Raw genomic sequence first — 21,561 nt, 5'->3', positions numbered from 1 at the left:
GAGTTGACATCACCAGGAGTTGGGTAGGTCATCTAACCAATAGTTAGTCATCTACTTTTTTTTTTTTCTTTGAGGGAAAAACAAACACCAAGTAAAACTCACGAGCTGCTTGTACTTTTCATGTAAGTGAGAAACCTGCGTAAAGAATTTGGTTGTGGGGGTTTTGCGTCTCTGGCCAGGCAAAACTATGGGAAAATGGAAAGGGAAAGAATTACTCACCGACTCGCCATGTTGTGAAAATGCACTGCTTGCTCTCCGCACACACAGTAACACCTTTAAAAGAGAGAGCGAACGGAGAGAGAGAACGAGAGAGAGAGAGAGAGAGAGAGAGAGAGAGAGAGAGGTATACACACACACACTAGGCTGCAAAGTGGGTGTATTTAAACCAGCCTCTGGTTTCCTGTGGAGAGAGATGAAGACCAAAAGCCAGAGGCCCCTCCTCCCTCCTCTCCTTTCTTAACTCCCTCCATCTCCCTCCCCTTCTCCATCCTTCCTCGCTTCCCAATTTCCTTCTCCTTCTCTCCGTTCTCCTCTTCATCTCCTTGGCCTGTTTTGCTACTTCCCTGCTCTCGTCACCGTCTCCTCGCTGCCCGGCCTGATTCCCCTCCTTCAGTCTAGCCCCCTTGGCTGTAATCCCCTCTGTGCTGTTCTCCTTTTTCGACTCCCCTTTCTTTTCTCCCCTCTCTGTCCCCTTTGGTCATATTAGGCAGTAGAACAGGACGTCTTTGTCTCCTCTCTTTTCAGCCGCCTGGCCCCCCCGACTCCTTCCAGAATGATCTCCAGGCCCTTAACATATTCCTCGCTAACCTGGCGACATAATGTACACACACAGACACACACACAGACACACACACATTTGTGTTTCTATACTTGGCAGATCCTCAGTGACTACACTCGTTCCCTAGCCCTTAACCGTGGTTTCCTCCATCAGTACCACGTCCTTAACTTTAACCCCTACCCAAACCTTACCCTAACCCTTACCCTTACCCTAACCTTCCTCCATACTCATCCATACTCAGTTTGGTACGACAACACCGACAGCCACACAAGCAAAAAACACTGCAGTGCATAGTCAATAAAGCAGCCGAGACTATTGGCGCACCCCCCCCCCATCGCTTGACTCACTATATACAAGCGCACAATCAAAAGAGCAAAAAGATCATCCCTGACCCTCTCGCCCTACTCGCCGCCGCTTCGATCCGATGCCCTCTCGGAGGCGCTGTAAGTACCTGTCCGCCATAATATCCCATTTTAAAGTTTCCCCCCACGGCAGCAAGGACTCTAAACACCTCTCGCCCGTCCTGCTGTGTCGAGCTTGTAAAGGCTGTCTGTGGATTCTGTCACACGGCCGTCTGTAAATGTTGTCCGTCTGTGCTACTCACTGTGTCTAATGGTGCTAACACTGATGGGGTGAGGTTCCCCACCCTGCTGTACCGAGAGCAGGTTCCACCGGCCTCGGTTGTGCGGTCATTAATCAACGATGGACTGATTAAACCTAAACCCGATTCCTAACCCTGAAGCAGACCCACGAAGAAGCGAGGGTCGGCCAAAAGGGGCCCATTTGGCAAAATGTCGTCAATCTGACGGTTAAAAACTCAAATTGGGCCTCAAATATATATATATATATATATATATATATATATATATATATAAATATATATATATATATAGTAAACAAACACACACACGTGCATGCTCGCACACATTGTCAATAGACACAGGTTTTAAGGAACACAAACGCACACACCCTTCACAGAATAACACACTGGCCTACCACGGTAAAGCTTGTAAAACGAGCTTGAAAGCAGTGTGTTGTGGCGCAGAGTGTGTGTGGAGAAAATGTCTGCAAGAATGCAAAGAGCAGCTAATTAGTTCCAGACAGATAAAGTTAACGCTTTCATTGGCTTGCTGTGATGGTGGTGGTGGGGGTGGGGTGGGGTGTGGTGGGTGGTTGACCGTGTCTGTCTATGTGCATTGTTCTCATTGAGCCAGATGAATGGATCGACGAATAGAAGGCCGGGTCGGCGGAAGGTTGTGCGCCGCAGATGAATGAATGGTTGCCGTTAATGAGCATTACACAGAGCAGTAATCTTATCACCCCGCATGGCCTTGCAGGGGGAACTACTGCCGCCTTTCTGATGGCCCTTTTGTCGTGAGGGGGGGGACTTCTCATCCGGTTAAGACGTTGTGTGTTGACCCCACAGTCTGGGCAACTCCAAACGATGTTGTGTGCATGAAGCCAAGAGCCGGAATGAAGAAAACAAACACCTCGATGTTGTCAGTTTGAAAATATTTGAGTTTCTTTGTTGGGTGAATAGGAGACCCACTGAGCTGTAGTCTGGTACTGCAGTCAGTTCCAGGTCAAAGACTAGATAGAGAGATGGATGGATGGATGGATAGATAGATGGACGTTTTCACATTGGGTACAGTTGCTCCGTACCATGCCTGAGTACGATTGGATAACGTGATCCTCCCACGTGCTACGTCCCCCCAGGCGAAACTCCTCACTGTCGGGTGAAAAGAGGCGGCTGGTGACTCCACATGTATGGGAGGAGGCACGTGGTAGTCTGCAGCCCTCCCCGGATCAGCAGAGAGGGGTGGAGCAGCGACCGGGACAGCTCGGAAGAGTGGGGTAATTGACCAGATACAATTGGGGAGACCCCCCACCCCAAAAAAAAAAGAATTTCACCCCGATACAATAAATATTGAGTTATTTCCCAGCCCTGAAGACGACTCAAACTGATCCCCCCTTTGATCCAACTGCATCCATCAATTCGAACCCCTGCCACCTAAAAAAAAGAAGAAGATCGAAGCCATATAAATAGAACAGTCGGCCAGGTTTATTTCCCAGGTTTTGCATAGTAAACAACATAAAGTAAGTTAAACACCTCTACTGATGTATACAGGCCTCTGTAAAAGTCAGTTATTGCCATGAAGACCGGTGCTGCAAAGGGCTAAGAGAGTGTACATGGCTGTGTGCACATACACACACACACACAAACACGTCATCCGTGGCGAACAATACTTCATACAGGGTATCCAGACATTTTGAATTCCTTCCTGTTTCTTTTCCTCGACAGGCATTTCGCCATGCGGGTACAGTTGTTGTGTGCGTGCACTTTGGTGAACTGAAGGCGGCTCGGTAATATTCCTCACTGTATTCAAATGCAAAAGTTATTTGCTTTCACTTTATGTCTGCTGGGTTCAGGAAAACGGTCAGTTTTAAAGACAATTTTCAACGCCCGCCGCCAGCATTTCCTCACCGGAAACAAACGGCGCTGTCACAGAATGCAATTTTAGTTTGGTGTGAACTGCTGATGATGCTAAAAACTTTTTAGGGAGCGGATGTTCAGATGAGGAAACTGTTGACCTGTATTTTGACAATGTCTGGCGAAGAAATCCATCAGAAAAATGATATTCAAAATATCAGAGTACCTTTTCGAGGAGTTTAAAAGTGTTTTATATATATATATACATATATACACACACACATATACACACATATATACACACATTTTATATATATATGTGTGTGTGTATATATATACATATATTTACACTGTCTAGATGGTCATTGGTCATTCATAATGCCCGTATATTGTGCAATGGTTTGCTCTAGCAAAGACAAAATATCAAACATTTTATTAGAAAAACAAGAATCATTGTTAAACTGGATGAGACTCATGGTGGCGATAAAACCCCAAATCCTGAGAAAATCTTATAAAAAGGGGGGGAAAATAAAAACGCAACACAATTTTTAAACAGGCCAGATGACATAAATATAGCCCATTAAAAACTCATAATAGCCATGAAAAATGGTGGCGGCCGTAAGAGATACAAGAATCACGGACGAAAGGAGGGAAAAGAACGGGGCGGCGTCAGAACGGAGACACGGACGCCGGAGAACGAGTACGGCCGGTAACTTGGGCGGCAGAGAAAACCAAATTCAAAAAACCCTTCATCAAAAATGATTAGTATAATGTAATAACAATTGTAATAATCCAAGGTTTTCACAAAACGAGACACACCAAAACTTCAAGCAAAGGACTAGTAGTCTAACATCCTCCTCCCAGTAACAGACCTCACGAAAGCCATCGTCTATCGCTCCTACACGGACCAGTGGATTCAAAGTTGCATATAGAGTTCTGCTCTCTCAGACGTTTCTCTCCCAAATATTAAATTAAGCTACATAATCTCTCTCTCTCATATACATAGACGTAAACCGCCGCACAAACTTCAACAGCCAACGTCGCACGCTCGAAACAAAAGAGACGAACGACATTAGTCTTCGGAGATGGAAGTGGATAAAACATCAGTATTTCACAGCAAATACTACTTCAAGAAAATACGTGTTAATACCCAACACTGTTATCTGTAATGTTGTCAGCGGGTCTTGGGTGCAACTTGTTTGCTGCCAACCCACAACCCACACACACATCCACACCCAAACACACACACACACACACACACACACACACGGTGTAGAAACCCCCTTCTCGGCATTACTAGTGCACGCTAGCCTCTAAATGTGTAATAGTGGTAGCTCTAGAGAAAATGTCAGCCAACACATTCCTTGTACTTCCTAGCGGCTGAAACCGACACACGACACCTGCCAAGCCTCCTAACAGGAGTGCAGCGGTGATGCATTCAGAACGGGAGGTTTCTACGCCGGTCGCATCCGTAAAGGTAGTTTAGCTTCTGATGCTGAAAGCTCTGGTCTTTTTCAGGTTGAGGAGGGCGGGTTTGATCTTTGGTTTGCTGTCCTGCTTGTCCTCTCCGTCTGCGGGGGGGAAGCGACGACGGTAGATATCCGGGTACTGCTTCTGGAACTACAGCAAAAGCAGAGATAAAGTCACCAACATTTTACTGACGATGGCGAGGTTAAGCATAATGACGCAGACAGCCCGTGACTTCCACTTTGCTCGACCCGAATGTCAGTTTCGCAATTCACGTTGTCGATTTGTACACGGTGAAAACCTGCTTACCTGTAAACCTGGCCATAGGCAACACTGCAAGAGTACTTTGAGGCCAACACTAGGTCAATGTTAGAATCTATCCAAGCCGCTTATCCGATTCACCTGACCTCCATGTCTTTGGACTGTGGGAGGAAACCGGAGCCCCCGGAGGAAACCCACGGAGACACGGGGAGAACATGCAAACTCCACACAGAGGACGACCCCCAAGGTTGGACTACCCCGGGGCTCGGACCCAGGACCTTCTTGCTGTGAGGCGGCCGCGCTAACCACTGCGCCACCCTATGTTAGAATAGTATTTTCATAAAACGATATAACGGGGAATCAATATCATGACAAAATCTTTCACCAACCATCATCGCCCGGCCTCCGGCCTCTCCCCCACCTCAAACGGCGCTCCATTCTCTTACTGTTTACCATGTTTTACATCATGTGCATCACAGACTGTAGTATTCTGAGAAACGTACTACAGTGATATATTGGGTGGACATCAAACCAAATGGGGAATACACAGACAACAATTTCATCACCCAATTACTTCCTTCTTTTCATCTACTGGGCGGATTAAAGGATAGACATGGTGAAAATCTTGCATGGTATGACTTTAATTTCCGGAATGGTCTCATCACTAACCACCAGCTAAATGTTAAAAATGTACTCTTGTATTAGTAAAGCCTGAACCCACAGCTTCTTAAAGGCCCAGTCTGTGATTTATTTGACCATATATAAAACTGAGGTATATTTGAAGAGCTTGATTGAAACTAAGCATTTTGTGTCTTTCTCATCTGATCCCAATTGAAAATATGGGCCTGCTTTACTCCAACATTAACAAACCTTTCACACAATCAGAACATTTTTTTTTGAAAACTCAGATTTATTTGCCGTTTAGTGTTTTATTAAAAGACGTGACAATCAATATGGGTGCGATAGGAGGTTCCCATCCTGTGTTGTGCACATCGGTAGTGAGGCGACTCGTTTGTTTGCCTTTGAATTGTGGACCGAACCTTTAAACAACCAACCACATGAGCCGTTTAATTTTCTCAAGGAAATATCAATTTTAAGATGGTGCATAGTCAATAAAGGAGAACTGCTGTGGTACCTGCTTGAGCTTCTTGCATCTATCTTTTTCACTGATGTTTTGGTCCGTCAGCAGGATCTCCAGTAGTTCCTCCATGGCCTTCTGGGAAGACGTCACTCTCTGCTGTTCAAACTCAACGCTGCTTATTTGACGACAAAAGGCGTGAATAGGCACCGGAATGCCACCCGGATCTCTGTCGCCAAACCCACAACCACTGACAGCTGGGAGCTACCGGGAGAGACAAGGGTCAGAAAGATCTAAGTGGTGGTGGTGGAGCGGCCGAGTATGAGAAATAAATCCTACATTTCGACTTCTGTGTTTGAGTGCCGTTTCCACGGTGTCTTCCCTAAGATGTGCCTGGACGGTGTATAGGTTTACAGCCGCTGCGTGCGAGCACATTGCCTGAGCTACCCAGCTATCTACAGTGTGTGTACCTGTGCTGTGCGTAGGTACTGTACATGGTCAGTGATGGCCCAGAGCAGGTACTCGGGAACAGAGAGGATGTCTTGTTGATGGTCCATGAGAAATGACACCAGCCTGGTGGCCAGCAGCTCGTCCAGGTCGCACTCCTCGGCACTGCCGAGGACACAGCTGGAGAACGTATGCACCACCTGGGACAAGAATTCAAATAAATAAATAAATAAAAGATCAACGGGTTGTCAAATATCACACAATGCTACACAAAGACACAAAAGACAGACAGAACATGCATGAAGATGGCTGGATGAAACATGACATATGTAGATGGACAGACAGAAGATGGAGACAGAGGCAGGCAGACAAAATAACATCCACATTATCAGTTATTATTAGAAGTTATGAATGACACCCAGACAATTTTTCTCCCTCAACTGTACCCGGCCAACTACCCCACTCTTCCGAGCCGTCCCGGTCACCGCTCCACCCCCTCCGCCGATCCGGGGAGGGCTGCAGACTACCACACACCTCCTCCGATACACGTGGAGTCGCCAGCCGCTTCTTTTCACCGGACAGTGAGGAGTTTCGCCAGGGGGACGCAGCGCGTGGGAGGATCACGCTATTCCCCCCAGTTCCCCCTCCCCTCCCGAACAGGCGCCCCCACCAACCAGAGGAGGCGCTAGTGCAGCGACCAGGACACATACCCACACCCGGCTCCCCTACCGCAGACACGGCCACAATTGTGTCTGTAGGGACGCCTGAGCAAGCCGGAGGTAACACGGGGATTCGAACCGGCGATCCCCGGGTTGGTAGGCAGCGGACAGTTTTGCGGTGAAATCTTGTTCGGCAAAAATCAGTGCTCATTGGTTGTCTGACTGTGCACAATAAGAGAAATAAACCTCAATGTGAAAATTTGACCCTCCCCCCCTTCTAAATGTCTTTGTTGGTACAGTCAAGAGTCAACGCCATCTGCTGACGGCTCAGTGCCTTACCAGCGTGCGGGTTCCGATGGCGTGGTGTAGGGGGGGCATGTCCACGTTCTGACTGATGCGGGACATCATTCTCATGAGGAGCTGCAACTTCCTGCGGGAAGTGGGGGGGAGTAGGAGAGTGCACAGCTGCAGGGCCTCAATGGCAACACGCTCACACTGCGGCTGGAGAAGGCCTACGCACACAGACACACACACAGCATTATAATGACACTTGAAATAGAAGCCAGCACCTAGCGAGCTGTAAAATCATCATCACTCAGCAGCACTAACTAATGCAGCACTAACTAACTGCCTCATCCATCCATCACTTTTACATCACATTCAATAGGCATGGATGGGTGCATGGTTGGATGGCAAGATGGATGGATGGTTGGATAAACCACAACGATGGAGGATGTTAAGTTATACAAGTTGGCAATGCTATATTAGAACCGCTACATTAGTGGCTCTCAACTCTGGTTCTCAGGACCCTCAGAACTTCTGCTTCCCTAGTCTGCCAGGTCCAGGCGTACCAGGCAACACAGCTAATAATCAGGCAGAACAGAATGGAAAACTGACAGTATTCACGGTCCCGGGGACCGGAGTTGAGAACCATATGACTGCAGTAAAATTAGTAGCCGTGAGCTGACATATTGGGCATTTACCTGGTGCTCTACTCCAAAAGCAACGTCAAGTGAACGAAATCAAGTGTGTTGCTTAAGTGGCTGTTGCTGTTCAACTCTAACCTGTGACCTTTTGTGCAACAGGATGGCTCTCGTAACCACAATAACTTTTTCCAGACCTTAACCTTTTGACTGGGTTTAAAGATTGAGGTCAGTTTTTCAAATCTAAATGAGGAGTACTGTTAAAATAAATAATAATAAAACAAATAAATAAGAAACAGACAGATAATAATAATAATATAATAGCCGACAAGAATCACATTAGACATGTAGCCTTGGAATCTTGAAAATAATTAATTCATTTACTTGGTCATCTCTACTTCCCACTCTTGTCCATGTTGAATAGCACTTATATTTCCTAAAGCGGTTTCTAAAATAAACTAGTGGTAGTAACGGTTAAATGTTAGCCAGAGTTAGTTAATTAGACGTGTTAATGGACAGGCCAACAGACAAGCAGACAGACAGAGAGGCAGACGGGTAGAGAGAGGGTCTTACTGTTCTCAGAGTTGGTTTGCGGGCCCTGAGAGGAGCTGGTGGGCAGACAGACAGGCGGTTTGAACAGTGCGACAGGTCGGGACAGCTTGGAGAGGTCCTGAGAGCTGAGGCAGCGTTGAGCAGAGCCAGCAGCCACAGCAGCAGCAGCAGCAGCATCGGGCCGGGTCGCAATGCTAGTGGTGCTGGAAGAACGTATGGACCCAAAGGCCCCTATGGCAGTGTGAGGTCCAGGTACTTTAGCCGAAGGCGCTGAAGGTAAGGAGGGGAACGGCAGGGAAGAAGAAGTGTGGGAGGATGAGGAAGAGGATGAAAGAGGGAGGAAGAGTCTGGAAGAGGATGAAGAGGAACATAGTGTCTCATGTGGAGTGTTCACATTCAGGCAGCTTGTCACACGGCCGTGCCACTTGCTCTCCTTGGTGACCTCCTCCCTAGTCTCCATGACGATGTCCAGACAGCTCCCTGCACTCTTCGGCCGCAAGGGGCGGGACCGTTTGATGGACAGTGCGGCCACAGAAGCCACAGACAATCTGTTTCTGGTGGTACACTCTGAGGCATTCTCAAAGGAAGAGGAAGTTGCCGTGCAGATGGATGACAGGTCTGGGCTGCCATCTCGTGTTTTAGCTGCATTGCTGGTGTCCTTGCCACGGCTTAAGCTGGAGGCTGTAGCGCTGCTTATCAGGCTGTCGCTACGGCTGCAAGATGCAAGGCTGTCATTGGACAAAAAAAGCTGTCGCTGAGTAGGAGGGGTGGCGTCATCCAGGACAGTCTCTAATGAGTAGCTTCGTGGGCGGGGCCTAGTGGAGCCAATCAAGCCTTTTGATTGGTCAAGGCTCAAAGAGCTGCCTCCTGATGATCGGTCGCCAATACTGAACCGATGCCCGGCCACACTTCCTTTCAGCAGTGAGCAGAGCTTGGTGCCAAACACCTCGTTTATTGGTGAATCCGCCTCCTCACACAGGCCCTGTCTGAGAAGTGACAGGAGGAGACACTCCGTCGAGCGGAATGACGTCTTGGCAGGAGGGGGGACGGATGGGGGGTCAGCTAGCTTACGCTTCCCCCGCTGAGGCCTGGGGGGCACTGCAACATACCCACACAGTACTGGTAGAGAACAGAGAGAGGAAGAGGGAAACAACAACAGTGAAGGACAATGGAAAGAGGGAGGGAGAGGGGGAGAGAGAGAGAGATTTTTGCAGACAGAGTGTCAGTGCAGCCAGGCAGATGAAGACTGGGTTAGTCAGTACGAACCAAACTGTGAATACTGGACCACCAGTGGCTCAGACAGACCACACATAGCAGGCTCATACTGCTGTTAGGGCAAGACAAACAAGAACCACAACCGAAACATTTGTTACATGGGAAAAAAAAAATCATGTGAAACTCATAAACATCAGGCGCTGTTAAGACATTAACCCACCAAACAAAATTAAGTGTCGGCACATCATCAGACCTGTACTGCCAGATGCTACAGACCGTTTTTTAAAACCCGTTCGCCTTGTGGCTAGCTCAGAGTCGATCTGGGCATGTCATTTTGTGCCAATAAGACATATTTCCTTCAGATTTGGGGTCGGTCTAACATCTCAGAGTGAGCAGACAGAGCTGGCCATGTCACCACACAAATGACCCGGGTTAGTATAACCATAATAAGAGACATTCAGGACTTTCTGTTCCTGTCAAAACCTAGGTCAAAGAAAACAATATGAATTACATAAACCTCAGCATTGCAATTCCAAACACAATGTGCATTTTCCTTGCATGGGAGTTCTGAGTTAGCACCATTACTGTAATGAATTTAACATGCTGAATATTTTGCAATGACTTTTTTTGGTTTATAATTGTTGTGTGCTCTTCAAGAGACATTGACCCTCTGTTTCCCAGGCCTCAACAGCATCCACTCAAATGCATATCGAATGTAATGCTTTATCTCTATACAGAAATACATCTGCTGTATTACCAACAGTTGCACTAAAAAGTAACGAGAGCACAGCTGAGTAGAGGTCAAAGGTCAGCTGGTTGACAGTCTGGACGGCACCCGAAAAAAGAAACGCACACATATTAATTTTGTCCGAAAGGCAAAACTCCCCGCAAAACTTACCCAAGACATTGATAAACAGTTCATAGAGCTCGTATGTGAGTAATGGCTGAGGGAGACTGTAAAAGTAGTCGGACACCGTCTTGAAGACGTCCCTCTCGAAGCCTGGATAGGAAGGCTGCCCGCTGTCATACTTTGGCCCTGGAAACAAACACCAGCTCGCTTAGGCTACATCCAAACTTACAAGTGTGACATAAACCAATATCTGAATGTCAGTTCAAATTATTCAACCTATATTTATATATCAAACATCACATACAATACTTTTTCCAAAATTTATTTATTTACCCCCCCCCCCAGTTGTATCCGGTCAATTACCCCACCCTTCCGAGCCGTCCCGGTCGCTGCTCCATCACCTCGGCCAAGCCGGGGAGGGCTGCAGACTACCACATGCCTCCTCCGATACACATGGAGTCGCCAGCCGCTTCTTTTCACCTGACAGTGAGGAGTTTCACCAAGGGGACATAGCGCATGGGAGAATCACGCTACTCCTCCCAGTTCCCCCGACCGACCAGAGGAGGCGCTAGTGCAGCGACCAGGACACATACCCGCATCCGCCTTCCCACCCGCAGACACGGCCAACTGTGTCTGTAGGGATGCCCACGGGGACTCGAACCGGCGATCCCCGTGTTGGTAGGCAACGGCACAGACCGCCACGCCACCCGGACACCCTACTTTTACCACGTTAAACCAGCATTTTTCAATGTGATACTGAAAGAATCCTTCTTGAGGATCCTAAAACTTGGCAGATGAACCCGAACATTTCGTACGATACAGTAGTCATTTCAGGTGTCAAGATTATATGTATGATAAAACAATAAGGATGCCTGACTTCAGTCGGTCTGTATATTCATGAATTGCCGTACATTCTAGGGATGTACAGGAATAATCAACACACTAACATTCGTCTTTATGTATCTGCATTAATATTTCTACACCATGACTGTGACTGAACAGGTAGTTTCAGCCACATGGCCTCACAATAACAAACATTCAAGTCCCGCACCTGAACATGCAGACATGCCGATAGTCATTATTATTATTATATTTCTAAAACAAAGCAACAAGGATTTTGTTTTTTTTGCTTACTTAAAAGTGATTTTATTCTGTAGCTGGAGTTTTGTGTGGACCTACAAATTTCTACTCAAACCCATACCACACATCTCATAATGGCTCAGGCCTCACGGTTTCCCAGACACTAAAAAAGGGAATGGTACCGTGGCATTGAGCAAGATATTAAATCTTCAGACCATTATGCCATCTTTCTCCGCGCATGTCAATTTTGTTGCATGTATTATATCGATGAGCGCTCTCACAAGTACCACAGGGCTTTTTAAGCCACACAAGAGTGAGTTTTTCATCCATTTGAGTGAGGGGCAGTCAAAAAAAAATTTTTTAAATGAGCATTCCTCAAAACTGAAAACATATGTATGATCTAGTTAAACTATATATTCCTTTGCAATGATATATTGTCTGAGATTATGACATTCTACAGCAGTATGAACACATATATCCTACACAAGCAGGTGTGCTTTCCTGTTATTAGTGTATGTCTGTCTATAAGTGTGCTTGCTGCTACTCACAGTTGGCCAAACTCTTCATGGCTGACAAAACCCAGTGGGGGAGGTCATCTAGAAAGACGTTTCACAGGTTAGACCAGTAGCCCAAAACTGCACTGTTATACACCCCCCCTCCCTTCCTTTTTTTCCTCCCCAATTGTACTTGGCCAATTACCCCAGTCTTCTGAGCCGTCCCGGTCGCTGCTCCACCCCCTCTGCCGACCCGGGGAGGGCTGCAGACTACCACACGCCTCCTCCCATACACGTGGAGTCGCCAGCCGCTTCTTTTCACCTGACAGTGAGGAGTCTCGCCAGGGGGACGTAGCGCGTGGGAGGATCACACTATTCCCCCCAGTTCCCCCCCCGAACAGGCGGCCCAACTGACCAGAGGAGGCGCTATTGCAGTGACCAGGACACATACCCACATCCGGCTTCGCACCTGCAGACACGGCCAATTGTGTCCGTACGGACGCCCGACCAAGCCGAAGGTAACACGGGGATTCGAACCGGCGACCCCCATGTTGGTAGGCAACGGAATAGACCGCCACGCCACCCGGACGCCCTCATTGTTATACATTTACCACACCATTAAAATTCCTTTTTTCATTTGTTGGACTATTTTAACTGAAGTACTTTATGGCCGTATAAGTACACTCAAAAAAATATTTAACCCAGAAGTTAAAGCCTATGTATTTCAACTACATGTAAATTTCCCATCCAATTTGATCACATAACTCCAATGTAAAATATGACATTTCAAGAAAGAAAAAAAAAAGTCATATTTTACATTGGCGCTATGTGATCAGGTTGGATGGGAAAATTACATGTAATTGAAATATGTAGGCCTTAACTTATGGGCTGACATTTTTTTTTGAGTGTATATACATGTTAGTGGCTCTGTTGGGCCTGAAACCTAACTCTGTCATTCTTTGCCCACTGTGGATTGCCAAAGAACCAAAAATACAGGCAAACAGCTTTTGTCTGGTGAGTAAATACCCTGGGAGGCACAAACTCATCAGAGGCCGACTGTCAACTATTATGGGAGGCAGACGGAAGGAATTTAAGCAAACAAGCAAGACAGTCTGACTGCCAGACATTAAACCTACTGGTCTTGTCCTCCAGCGTGACTACTCCGTGCTTGTTGACTTTGGTCATATTATGGATGATATTCTGTGGGTTGAGAAGACGGTGGTCTAAAACCTCATCCAGACAAGCAAGACCCAGAATCTTCTGGAGACTGGAACACAACAACACACAGCAAGGCAGAGACGATATCAGGCCACATTCTTGTTTATGTTTTAAAATATTATGTACGTTTTCAGAGCTTGTTTAGTAGTAATTCTACTTATATAATTCAACTTGTGCTTTTAATATTTGACATTCTGTGCAACAACTTTATTTTCAATAGAGCACAAATAAATGAGAAAGTATGACAGTAACAAAAAGAAAGAGCTGTGGCATGTGTGGATATAGCTAAAGTTAGCATTTAACCTCAAGTCTTTAACTCATCTGAGTGAGTGAGTGTGTGTGTGTGTGTGTGTGTGTGTGTGTGTGTGTGTGTGTGTGTGTGTGTGTGTGTGTGTGTGTGTGTGTGTGTGTGTGTGTGTGTGTGTGTGTGTGTGTGTACTGGGTCAGGGTGATGTCTTTCCAGATTTCCTGCTCATCCTCCTCTGTCAGTCCTCGTCTCTGGACCTGTTGCTCCCCCATTGGTTGATTCACTTCCTCTGTCTGGATTTGGAGGGTGGGATCTACGTTTTCCTGGAGGGCACAGACGCAACATGAACCACAAATACAAAATCCCGATAAATATCTTCAAACTGTATTTACGAGCTACCGCTGTTCCTTAAACCTGTCAGATCAAGAGCTTTAATTGTGATTTGCCTCACGAGCGACGGCTTCGCTGAAAGCATGCACCCAGGTCAGTAAAGACGCGATGAAATCGGATCAAATCTAAATCTCCAAACGATTAAAGTGTTACAAAAGCAGCACTGAAGTATAATTGGTTATACCTGAGTCTCCTTGTCATGCTTCTTCACGCTCCTGAACCTGAAGAGACCCTCTTTATCCCTAAAGGAGAAACTCCTCTTCAAGGGGCCGGTGGCTGCAGCTGGGGCTGGAATTTGCTTTAATGGAGAGGTTATGGGGAACCTGATGAAATGGAAGGGGAAGAGAGGTGGTGGAAACATCGAAAGCCTGTACAACTGTATAACTACAACAAGTTTTGGTTCCTCCTGTATTTAGCTGTGGAATTTTGCCTAATTTGAGTTTAATGACTGGAAGTGTATTGCTGTCTGACTATATAAGAAGGTAAAGGAATCACTATAGATTGTACCTTTATAAGCCCTCAATGGTAAAATCATTGTCAGCAGGTAACCTACAACTGAGCAATCCACCACCTGTAATCAAAAATCGCAATATTTTTGACCCCACTGGTTCCCCCCAGGGGTGTGTCCTCTCACCACTTTTTTTTGTCTTTGTTTTCATACACAAATGAGTTTCAGTGTCATTATGAGGGCAGACACATCATCAAGTTCGTGGATGATTCCGTCATTGTGTCCCTGCTCAGCAACGATGAAACTGACCATGGTCCAGTGGAGGATGATTATCCCCCCCCCACCGTTTTCTCCCCAATTGTATCCAACCAATTACCCCACTCTTCCGAGCCATCCCGGTCACTGCTCCACCCCCGCTGCTGATCTGGGGAGGGCTGCGGACTATGCCTCCTCCGATACATGTGGAGTTGCCAGCCGCTTCTTTTCACCTGATAGTGAGGAGTTTCACGAGGGGGATGTAGCACGTGGGAGGATCCCACTATTCTCCCCAGTTCCCCCTCCCCGAACAGGCGCCCTGACCGAACAGAGGAGGCGCTAGTGCGGCGCCCAGGACACATACCCACATCCGGCTTCCCACCCGCAGACACGGCCAGTTGTGTCTGTAGGGACGTCCGACCAACCTGGAGGTAACGCGGGGATTCGAACTGGCGATCCCCATGTTGGTAGGCAAGGGAATAGACCACTACGTTACCCAGATGCCCCAGTGGTGGATGATTTTAGTGACTGGTGTAAATGCTCCTTCTCGGATATAAATGCATCTCAAACAAAGGAAATTATTGACTTCAGGAAGAAGTCTTCCCCTATTCTTCCTGCTGTTATTCATGATCAGGCTGTTGAAGTTGTCCAGCAGCATAAGTATCTGGGGACAATAAGTTATCCTTTGAACCAAATACTGGTGTTGTTTGTGCGAAGGCCCATCAGCGCATGTATTTTTATCGGAAGCTTGGAAGTTTTAATGTTGACACCACATTTATGAGAATGTTTTACTCTTGTTTTATTGAGTCTGGTCTAACCTTCTCTTTTATTTGTTGGTTTGGGTCACTTACGTTGACAAGCAGGAGCAGGTTAGATGGAATTGTTAAGCTGTGTAGGAAAATTGCAGGCACAAATCTAAATGACCTCTTCCATGTGTACAAAGTCAGAGCCACAAAGAAGGCAGTCAGTTCTTGATGACCCTGGTCACCCATTGTTCAGTGAGTTCAGGTTGCGTCCATCTGGTCGCAGATATAATCTGCCAAAATGCAGGACCAATAGATTTAAGAATTCATTTGTCCCTGCTGCTATCAGCCTTTTTAATAACCCGACGTAATTCTACGTTTCTTTGTGCAAATTGTTTGTGTGTCGTTTGGTGTGTGTTGATCGTTGATGATGATTGTATTTACTGCTGGCTGTGCAACAAATTGCCCCTCGGCGATACCTTGATATTAACTTTGACTACTGGTGCTTTCATAAAACACACAGGAAAATGTTGAAAATGTAGATATGACTAAGCAGATGGACACATCCACTGTTCATTCTACTCACAGTCAAATACGTTCAGAAAATAGTATCACTTTACTGTGATGCAGCCTTTAAGACCAGAGAATGACAATATTTAAATCATATAATGATATAACAATAACCATAATCCCAGATGATATTTAATCTCATATCACAATACCGATATTATGCTGGTATATTGCCCAGCTCTAATTCACAAGTATCTCACACCATCACTAAATGTAGGGCTGGTTGTGGTGATGCCTTGGTTGCTGCATCTCATCCTCCACCCCCACCCCCACTCTCCTCTTGTCCTCCCCAGCTCACTTTCATGTTGTCAAAGGTACCGATTGACCTGCAACAGCAGTTACCTGCTCAGAGTACTGGTACAACCCCCCACCACCTAACAGTTACCTCCTTCTCTGTAGTTTACCTATAAAGCATGTTGTTGTCCTCTAGATCCTCTGTTCCCCAGCGACTCTTCACGTCTTCAATCACGTGGTTCTTCAGAAACTTCTTCAGAAGCTGCACCGTCTGCTGCCGAGTGACGTCGGGGCCGAAATTGCTGTTGCTACGGAGCAGCTGGTGCAGCCAGTCCACAGCAGAGGTGGCAGTGAAGCAAGCGGCATGGACACGGAAATTGTGGCGGTGTTTCCTAAGAGGCATACCTGACCTGAACAAACGGGTCACCTCATTCCACTAAGGAGGGGGAAAGGAGGGGGAAGGAGAGAGAGAGAGAGAGAGAGAGAGAGAGAGAGAGAGAGAGAGAGAGAGAGAGAGAGAGAGAGAGAGAGAGAGAGAGAGAGAGAGAGAGAGAGAGAGAGAGAGAGAGAGAGAGAGAGAGAGAGAGAGAGAGAGAGAGAGAGAGAGAGAGAGAGAGAGAGAGAGAAAGTTAGTGACTATCTTGTCTGTGAATGTTCTCATTCATCCAGGTCATGGTTACCCAAAGGAATTGAATCGAGTGCCACTGGACTTGGATATATACCAAGTCCAGTTGCACTCGATTCAATTCCTTTGGGTAGTGACTATCTTGTGTATTCATAGCTCCCCCAACTGAGTTCATCACACAAATGCAGATGGGTGACAAATTAAAGGAAAAACCAATATGATGTGTCTTAGTAAGGTGTTGGGTCGCCAGGAGCCTCCAGAACAGTTCCAGTGCTCCTTGTCATAGATCCCACAAGTCTCTGGGCTCTACTGGAGGAATGGACACCATTATTCCAAAAGATATTCCCTCACTTGGTGTTCTGATGACGGTGGCGGAGACTAGGCTTGATGTTTTAGACTGAATATTTTACAGCGGTGGCAGTGAAACAAGCGGCATGGACACGAAAATTGTGGCGGTGTTTCCTAAGAGGCATACCTGACCTGAACAAACGGGTCACCTCATTCCACTAAGGAAGGGGAAGGGAGGGAGAGAGATAGAGAAAGTTAGTGACTATCTTGTCTGTGAATGTTCTCATTCATCCAGGTCATGGTTATCCAAAGGAATTGAATCGATAGTGACTATCTTGTGTATCCAAAGCTCCCCCAACTGAGTTCATCACACAAATACAGATGGGTGACAAATTAAAGGAAAAACCAATATGGCGTGTCTTAGTAAGGTGTTGGGCCACCAGGAGCCTCCAGAACAGCTCCAGGGCTCCTTGTCATAGATCCTACAAGTCTCTGGGCTCTACTGGAGGGATGGACACCATTATAGCAAAAGATATTCCCTCACTTGGTGTTCTGATGACGGTGGCGGAGACTAGGCTTGATGTTTTAGACTGAACATTTTACATTGTTCTTTCTAGTTTACGAAACCATGTGACCTATGTTTTTAGTAAGGGTGCTCACATTTGCAAGTGAATTACAATTAGCGGTCAGCAAATCAGCAGATAGATCTGACTGTTACCAACACGTATCACAGAGTAATACATTGTAATCACGTTAAAGTAGTACTACATTGTAGCGAATTCGGGGGGGACGACGCAACCACAGGAGCTGCCGCGGCCGGGAAGCGAACCCGTGTCACCCGCAACCGCTCGACTAAAGGGTCAGAGTCGCCAGCCTGCGGCCAGCGTGTCCTCTTATCCATGCACGTTACACTATGACGTAGTAGCGGTGCATTTGCTACATAGTATTCATACTATAGCGATAAGTATTAGGTGCACATTTGCAGCATATTAGTGATAATATCACAGTGGAAGCCACTGTCTAGTTCTAGTACACGATAGCGTTGCAAACTTGACGCTCGCGCGAGGTGGGGGAGGGGGGGGAGGGGTTGATTTTGAAAACATCCAAAAAGCAGCTGTCACACATCCAGGGGGCGACACGATAAATCCGGTGGTCAGCTCCGGGGGGGGGGGGGGGGAGAGCAGACCGCCGCCCCGTGCAAAACCCACAGTTTTCAGCACATCGCTCGTAAAACATGTGCAGCTGCACAACAGCGAACCGCTTACAACGGTTTACCCGGGGCGGGGACGGACCCCGAGTCAGCACGAAGGGGGGGGACCCCCCCCGTTCATTTGCGGGGGGGCCCCGAGTCAGCACGAATTGGTAGGGGGGGACCCCCCGCAAATGAACGGGGGGGGCTACCAATTCGTACTGACCCCCCTACCAATTCGTACTGACCCCCTTACCAATTCGTACTGACCCCGCAAATGAACCCCGTTCAGGGTCCCCCCCCTCCAATTCGCGCGATCGGCGCCTTCACTGGCTGGGCTCACACCGTTCGGCTAATGTTAGCTTACCAGTTTAGTCGCTCGGTAGGGTCCCGGCGTGATGACGCGGTCGCCCATCGTAAATCTGAGAAATCCTGCGGCTGCGGGTTTCCCCAATCATCCGATACAACGAGGGGCGAGTACGTCCATGAATGTCCCCCCAAAAAGCGTGTCGCTACCTGCTCGCTGGTTTTACACTCGTCGTCGGTCGATTTACACGCACAAACTCGGCTGTTCGGACTCCCACCACCCCCCTCCCCCGTTCAAAATTACGAGCCGCGTTCTCCTGGACAACGATTGGACGGCGCCCGGGCGACGTCACTTCCGCTTCGGCTTCACGGCGAATGGAACGGAAAAGGGTGTCGACCAAAACAGACGCGCGAGCACAGAGGAGCCATTCATTATTCGTACTTGAATACATCTTTTTGCAGGGCGACCTTAAAATGAGCTTCAAAAGAGATTTCATTTAAATTGCTACACGAATTCTACCCTGCAAAACAATATTTATCAAAGTTTAAAAACGATAAAGATGTTGAATGTTCTTTTTTGCCAAATGCGTCCTGAAGCACGTGTCCACTTATTCTGCTCATGTCAGTTCACTTATCAATTCTGGAGAGACTTCCACGAGTTTATCGCTGATTTTATCTTTTCTGATTTGCACCTTTACTATAAAAATGTTATTTTTGGTTTTCATAATTTTAATCACAAAGACGGCGATGCATTCTTTTTTATAAATATACTTTTATTTTTAGCCAAGTTTCATATACATAAATGTCAATTCTCCAGCAGAAAGCCTCAACTCTTTGCACTTAAAAAAAGAAGTTGAACAATATATAAGGACGACCTCTACTTCAAACAACACAAAGGTTTTAAAAACTATCAACGTTTGCAAATCCCTGAATCTGTTTACATAAAATATGATCTCACCTTTATTTACTTATTTTTTTTCTGTTATTTATTTTTTATAATTGACTTTCTCTTTTGTGTCTTTATTGTTTTTTTTTAATCTTCTATCTGTTGTTTTTGTGGTGTCTCGTGTGTCTATTTTGCTCTGTTTGAATGTATTTGAAGTATCAATAAAGTAAGAAAAAAAAACCTTAAAATGAACTTGTTTCTCTGCGACCTCTCCTTATCAGAGCTGGTGAAAGGGCGACCGCCCAGCTCTGTGCACACGTTTTGTTTATTTATTAGGGCTTTCAATTCACTAATTTTGTTTCCTGTAATCGAGTTTACAGTCGGGGGTCTAAGGGCTCAGCAACACAACCAGGGGGGGCCTGTTCTGTTTCAATGCTCTGACCTGGGCACCGACAAGAGGAGTTTACATCACTCTACTTCTGTAGACCTCCTATGGAGCGCATCACTGGAAGGGCACAGAGGGCACAATGGGGAGGAGCAGGAAGAATAGAGGAATGGTTAGACGAGTGCCATAGACATGCTAATTTAAGCCACAGTACACATGGAGTGGAGAGGAGGGTGGAAGAGCTAGGCAGTTTTGGTGTGACATCCTTTTCTTTTCTTTTTTTCCTCTTTTTTTTTAATTTGAGGACACTGAAGCGATTGGTCAGTGCCAAAAGTGCCAAATTGTCTGGCACTGACCAGACAATTTGATTCAGTGCACCTTTTTCATGCACACACCAGTTCTTTTACCATTCTTTGTTCAGTTTAATGTAATTTCCCCCGGTCCTTAACAGCAATCAAGCTTATATTTCATTTTCATTTTACTGCAACGGACAACCTCCCAAAGCTCTGTTGCTGAGCTTTACTTTTGGAGTTGTGAAGAAACACTGAACCCCATTACCAGCGTCAGTCTCAAAACTGGCGGGTTGATTCCTGCTGAAAGAGAACCGTGTTTGTGCCCCAGAGGAAAGGAGACATGAGCAGTTAATGAGTGGTTCTGAGGCCCCCCACCGCCACAGCAGATGTTAGGAGGTTGTAGTCCCACCTAAACAGTACCTGGGTTAAGAGTACCACAACTGGGGGGCTGTTTGCGGCCCAGAGGCAACAGGATAATGAGCAAAGCATCTTTCCCACCGAGAACATCTGCTTGGCTAAAAGCTTTCATTTTTTTTCTGTTTTCTTCTTTTATCGTTACCTTGTGGCAGACACTAGAACCTTAGTTTTATCTGTGCAATTTCACTTACGTGATGTAAACCACATTGCATTGTTTGTATGAAACATGTGCCTGCACGTTGTTTTTAATGACAATAAATTGAATTGAATTGAAATGCACTAGATAGATAGATAGATAGATAGATAGATAGATAGATAGATAGATAGATAGATAGATAGATAGATAGATAGATAGATAGATAGATAGATTGATAGATAGATAGATAGATAGATAGATAGATAGATAGATAGATAGATAGATAGATAGATAGATAGATAGATAGATAGATAGATAGATAGATAGATAGATAGATAGATAGATAGATAGATAGATAGATAGATAGATAGATAGATAGATAGATAGATAGATAGATAGATAGATAGATAGATAGATAGATAGATAGATAGATAGATAGATAGATAGATAGATAGATTTACTATAACACTTGACAGATTCTGGTAGCACTATTACATTGTAGTCTCTTGATCAGAACAGTGATAGTTAGAAATAAGCAATTTACTGCATATTGACAAGTTCAGTATCGCTTCTGTAACTGCCCAATGTTGTTTTAAATCGATGAAGATTCGCCTTTGCTATTCATTCCCTAAACAATTACTGGCCAACCTCTAAATTACCACTTTATACTAAAAGTTTGTGGAAGCAATGGTTGAT

The 21,561-nt window shown here is 46.1% G+C and overlaps 2 protein-coding genes across 4 annotated transcripts in view; both read right to left on the bottom strand.

The window, feature by feature from the left end:
- Window positions 1-303, bottom strand: part of LOC130109274 (retinal Mueller cells isomerohydrolase-like) — a 32,358-nt gene extending 32,055 nt beyond the window's left edge. For 2 of the 3 annotated variants that reach the window (XM_056276087.1, XM_056276088.1), the window contains exon 1: window positions 220-302. In XM_056276087.1, coding sequence (XP_056132062.1) covers window positions 220-230 — 11 coding nt within the window. In that variant the 5' untranslated portion in view covers window positions 231-302. Of the gene's footprint in view, window positions 1-219 lie in introns of all 3 variants that reach the window. The other variant, XM_056276089.1, reaches the window with a different exon arrangement.
- Window positions 304-4,461: 4,158 nt separating this feature from the next.
- depdc1a (DEP domain containing 1a) lies at window positions 4,462-18,983 on the bottom strand. The gene is made up of 13 exons (XM_056277267.1): window positions 18,810-18,983; window positions 16,511-16,776; window positions 14,275-14,413; window positions 13,893-14,023; window positions 13,372-13,502; window positions 12,290-12,337; window positions 10,710-10,847; window positions 9,314-9,715; window positions 8,618-9,277; window positions 7,461-7,633; window positions 6,486-6,662; window positions 6,073-6,279; window positions 4,462-4,829 (listed from the first exon to the last, which is right to left on the bottom strand). Exons 1-13 carry the CDS (start codon window positions 18,855-18,857, stop codon window positions 4,692-4,694), a joined length of 2,658 nt encoding a protein of 885 aa, XP_056133242.1. The 5' UTR covers window positions 18,858-18,983; the 3' UTR covers window positions 4,462-4,691.
- Window positions 18,984-21,561: the final 2,578 nt, after the last annotated feature.

This window comes from Lampris incognitus, chromosome 3, assembly GCF_029633865.1.
Source record: "Lampris incognitus isolate fLamInc1 chromosome 3, fLamInc1.hap2, whole genome shotgun sequence".
In the NCBI taxonomy this organism is placed as follows: domain Eukaryota; kingdom Metazoa; phylum Chordata; class Actinopteri; order Lampriformes; family Lampridae; genus Lampris; species Lampris incognitus.
Note: the sequence above shows the minus strand (reverse complement) of the source record. Positions and strands in the feature narration are given on the sequence as shown.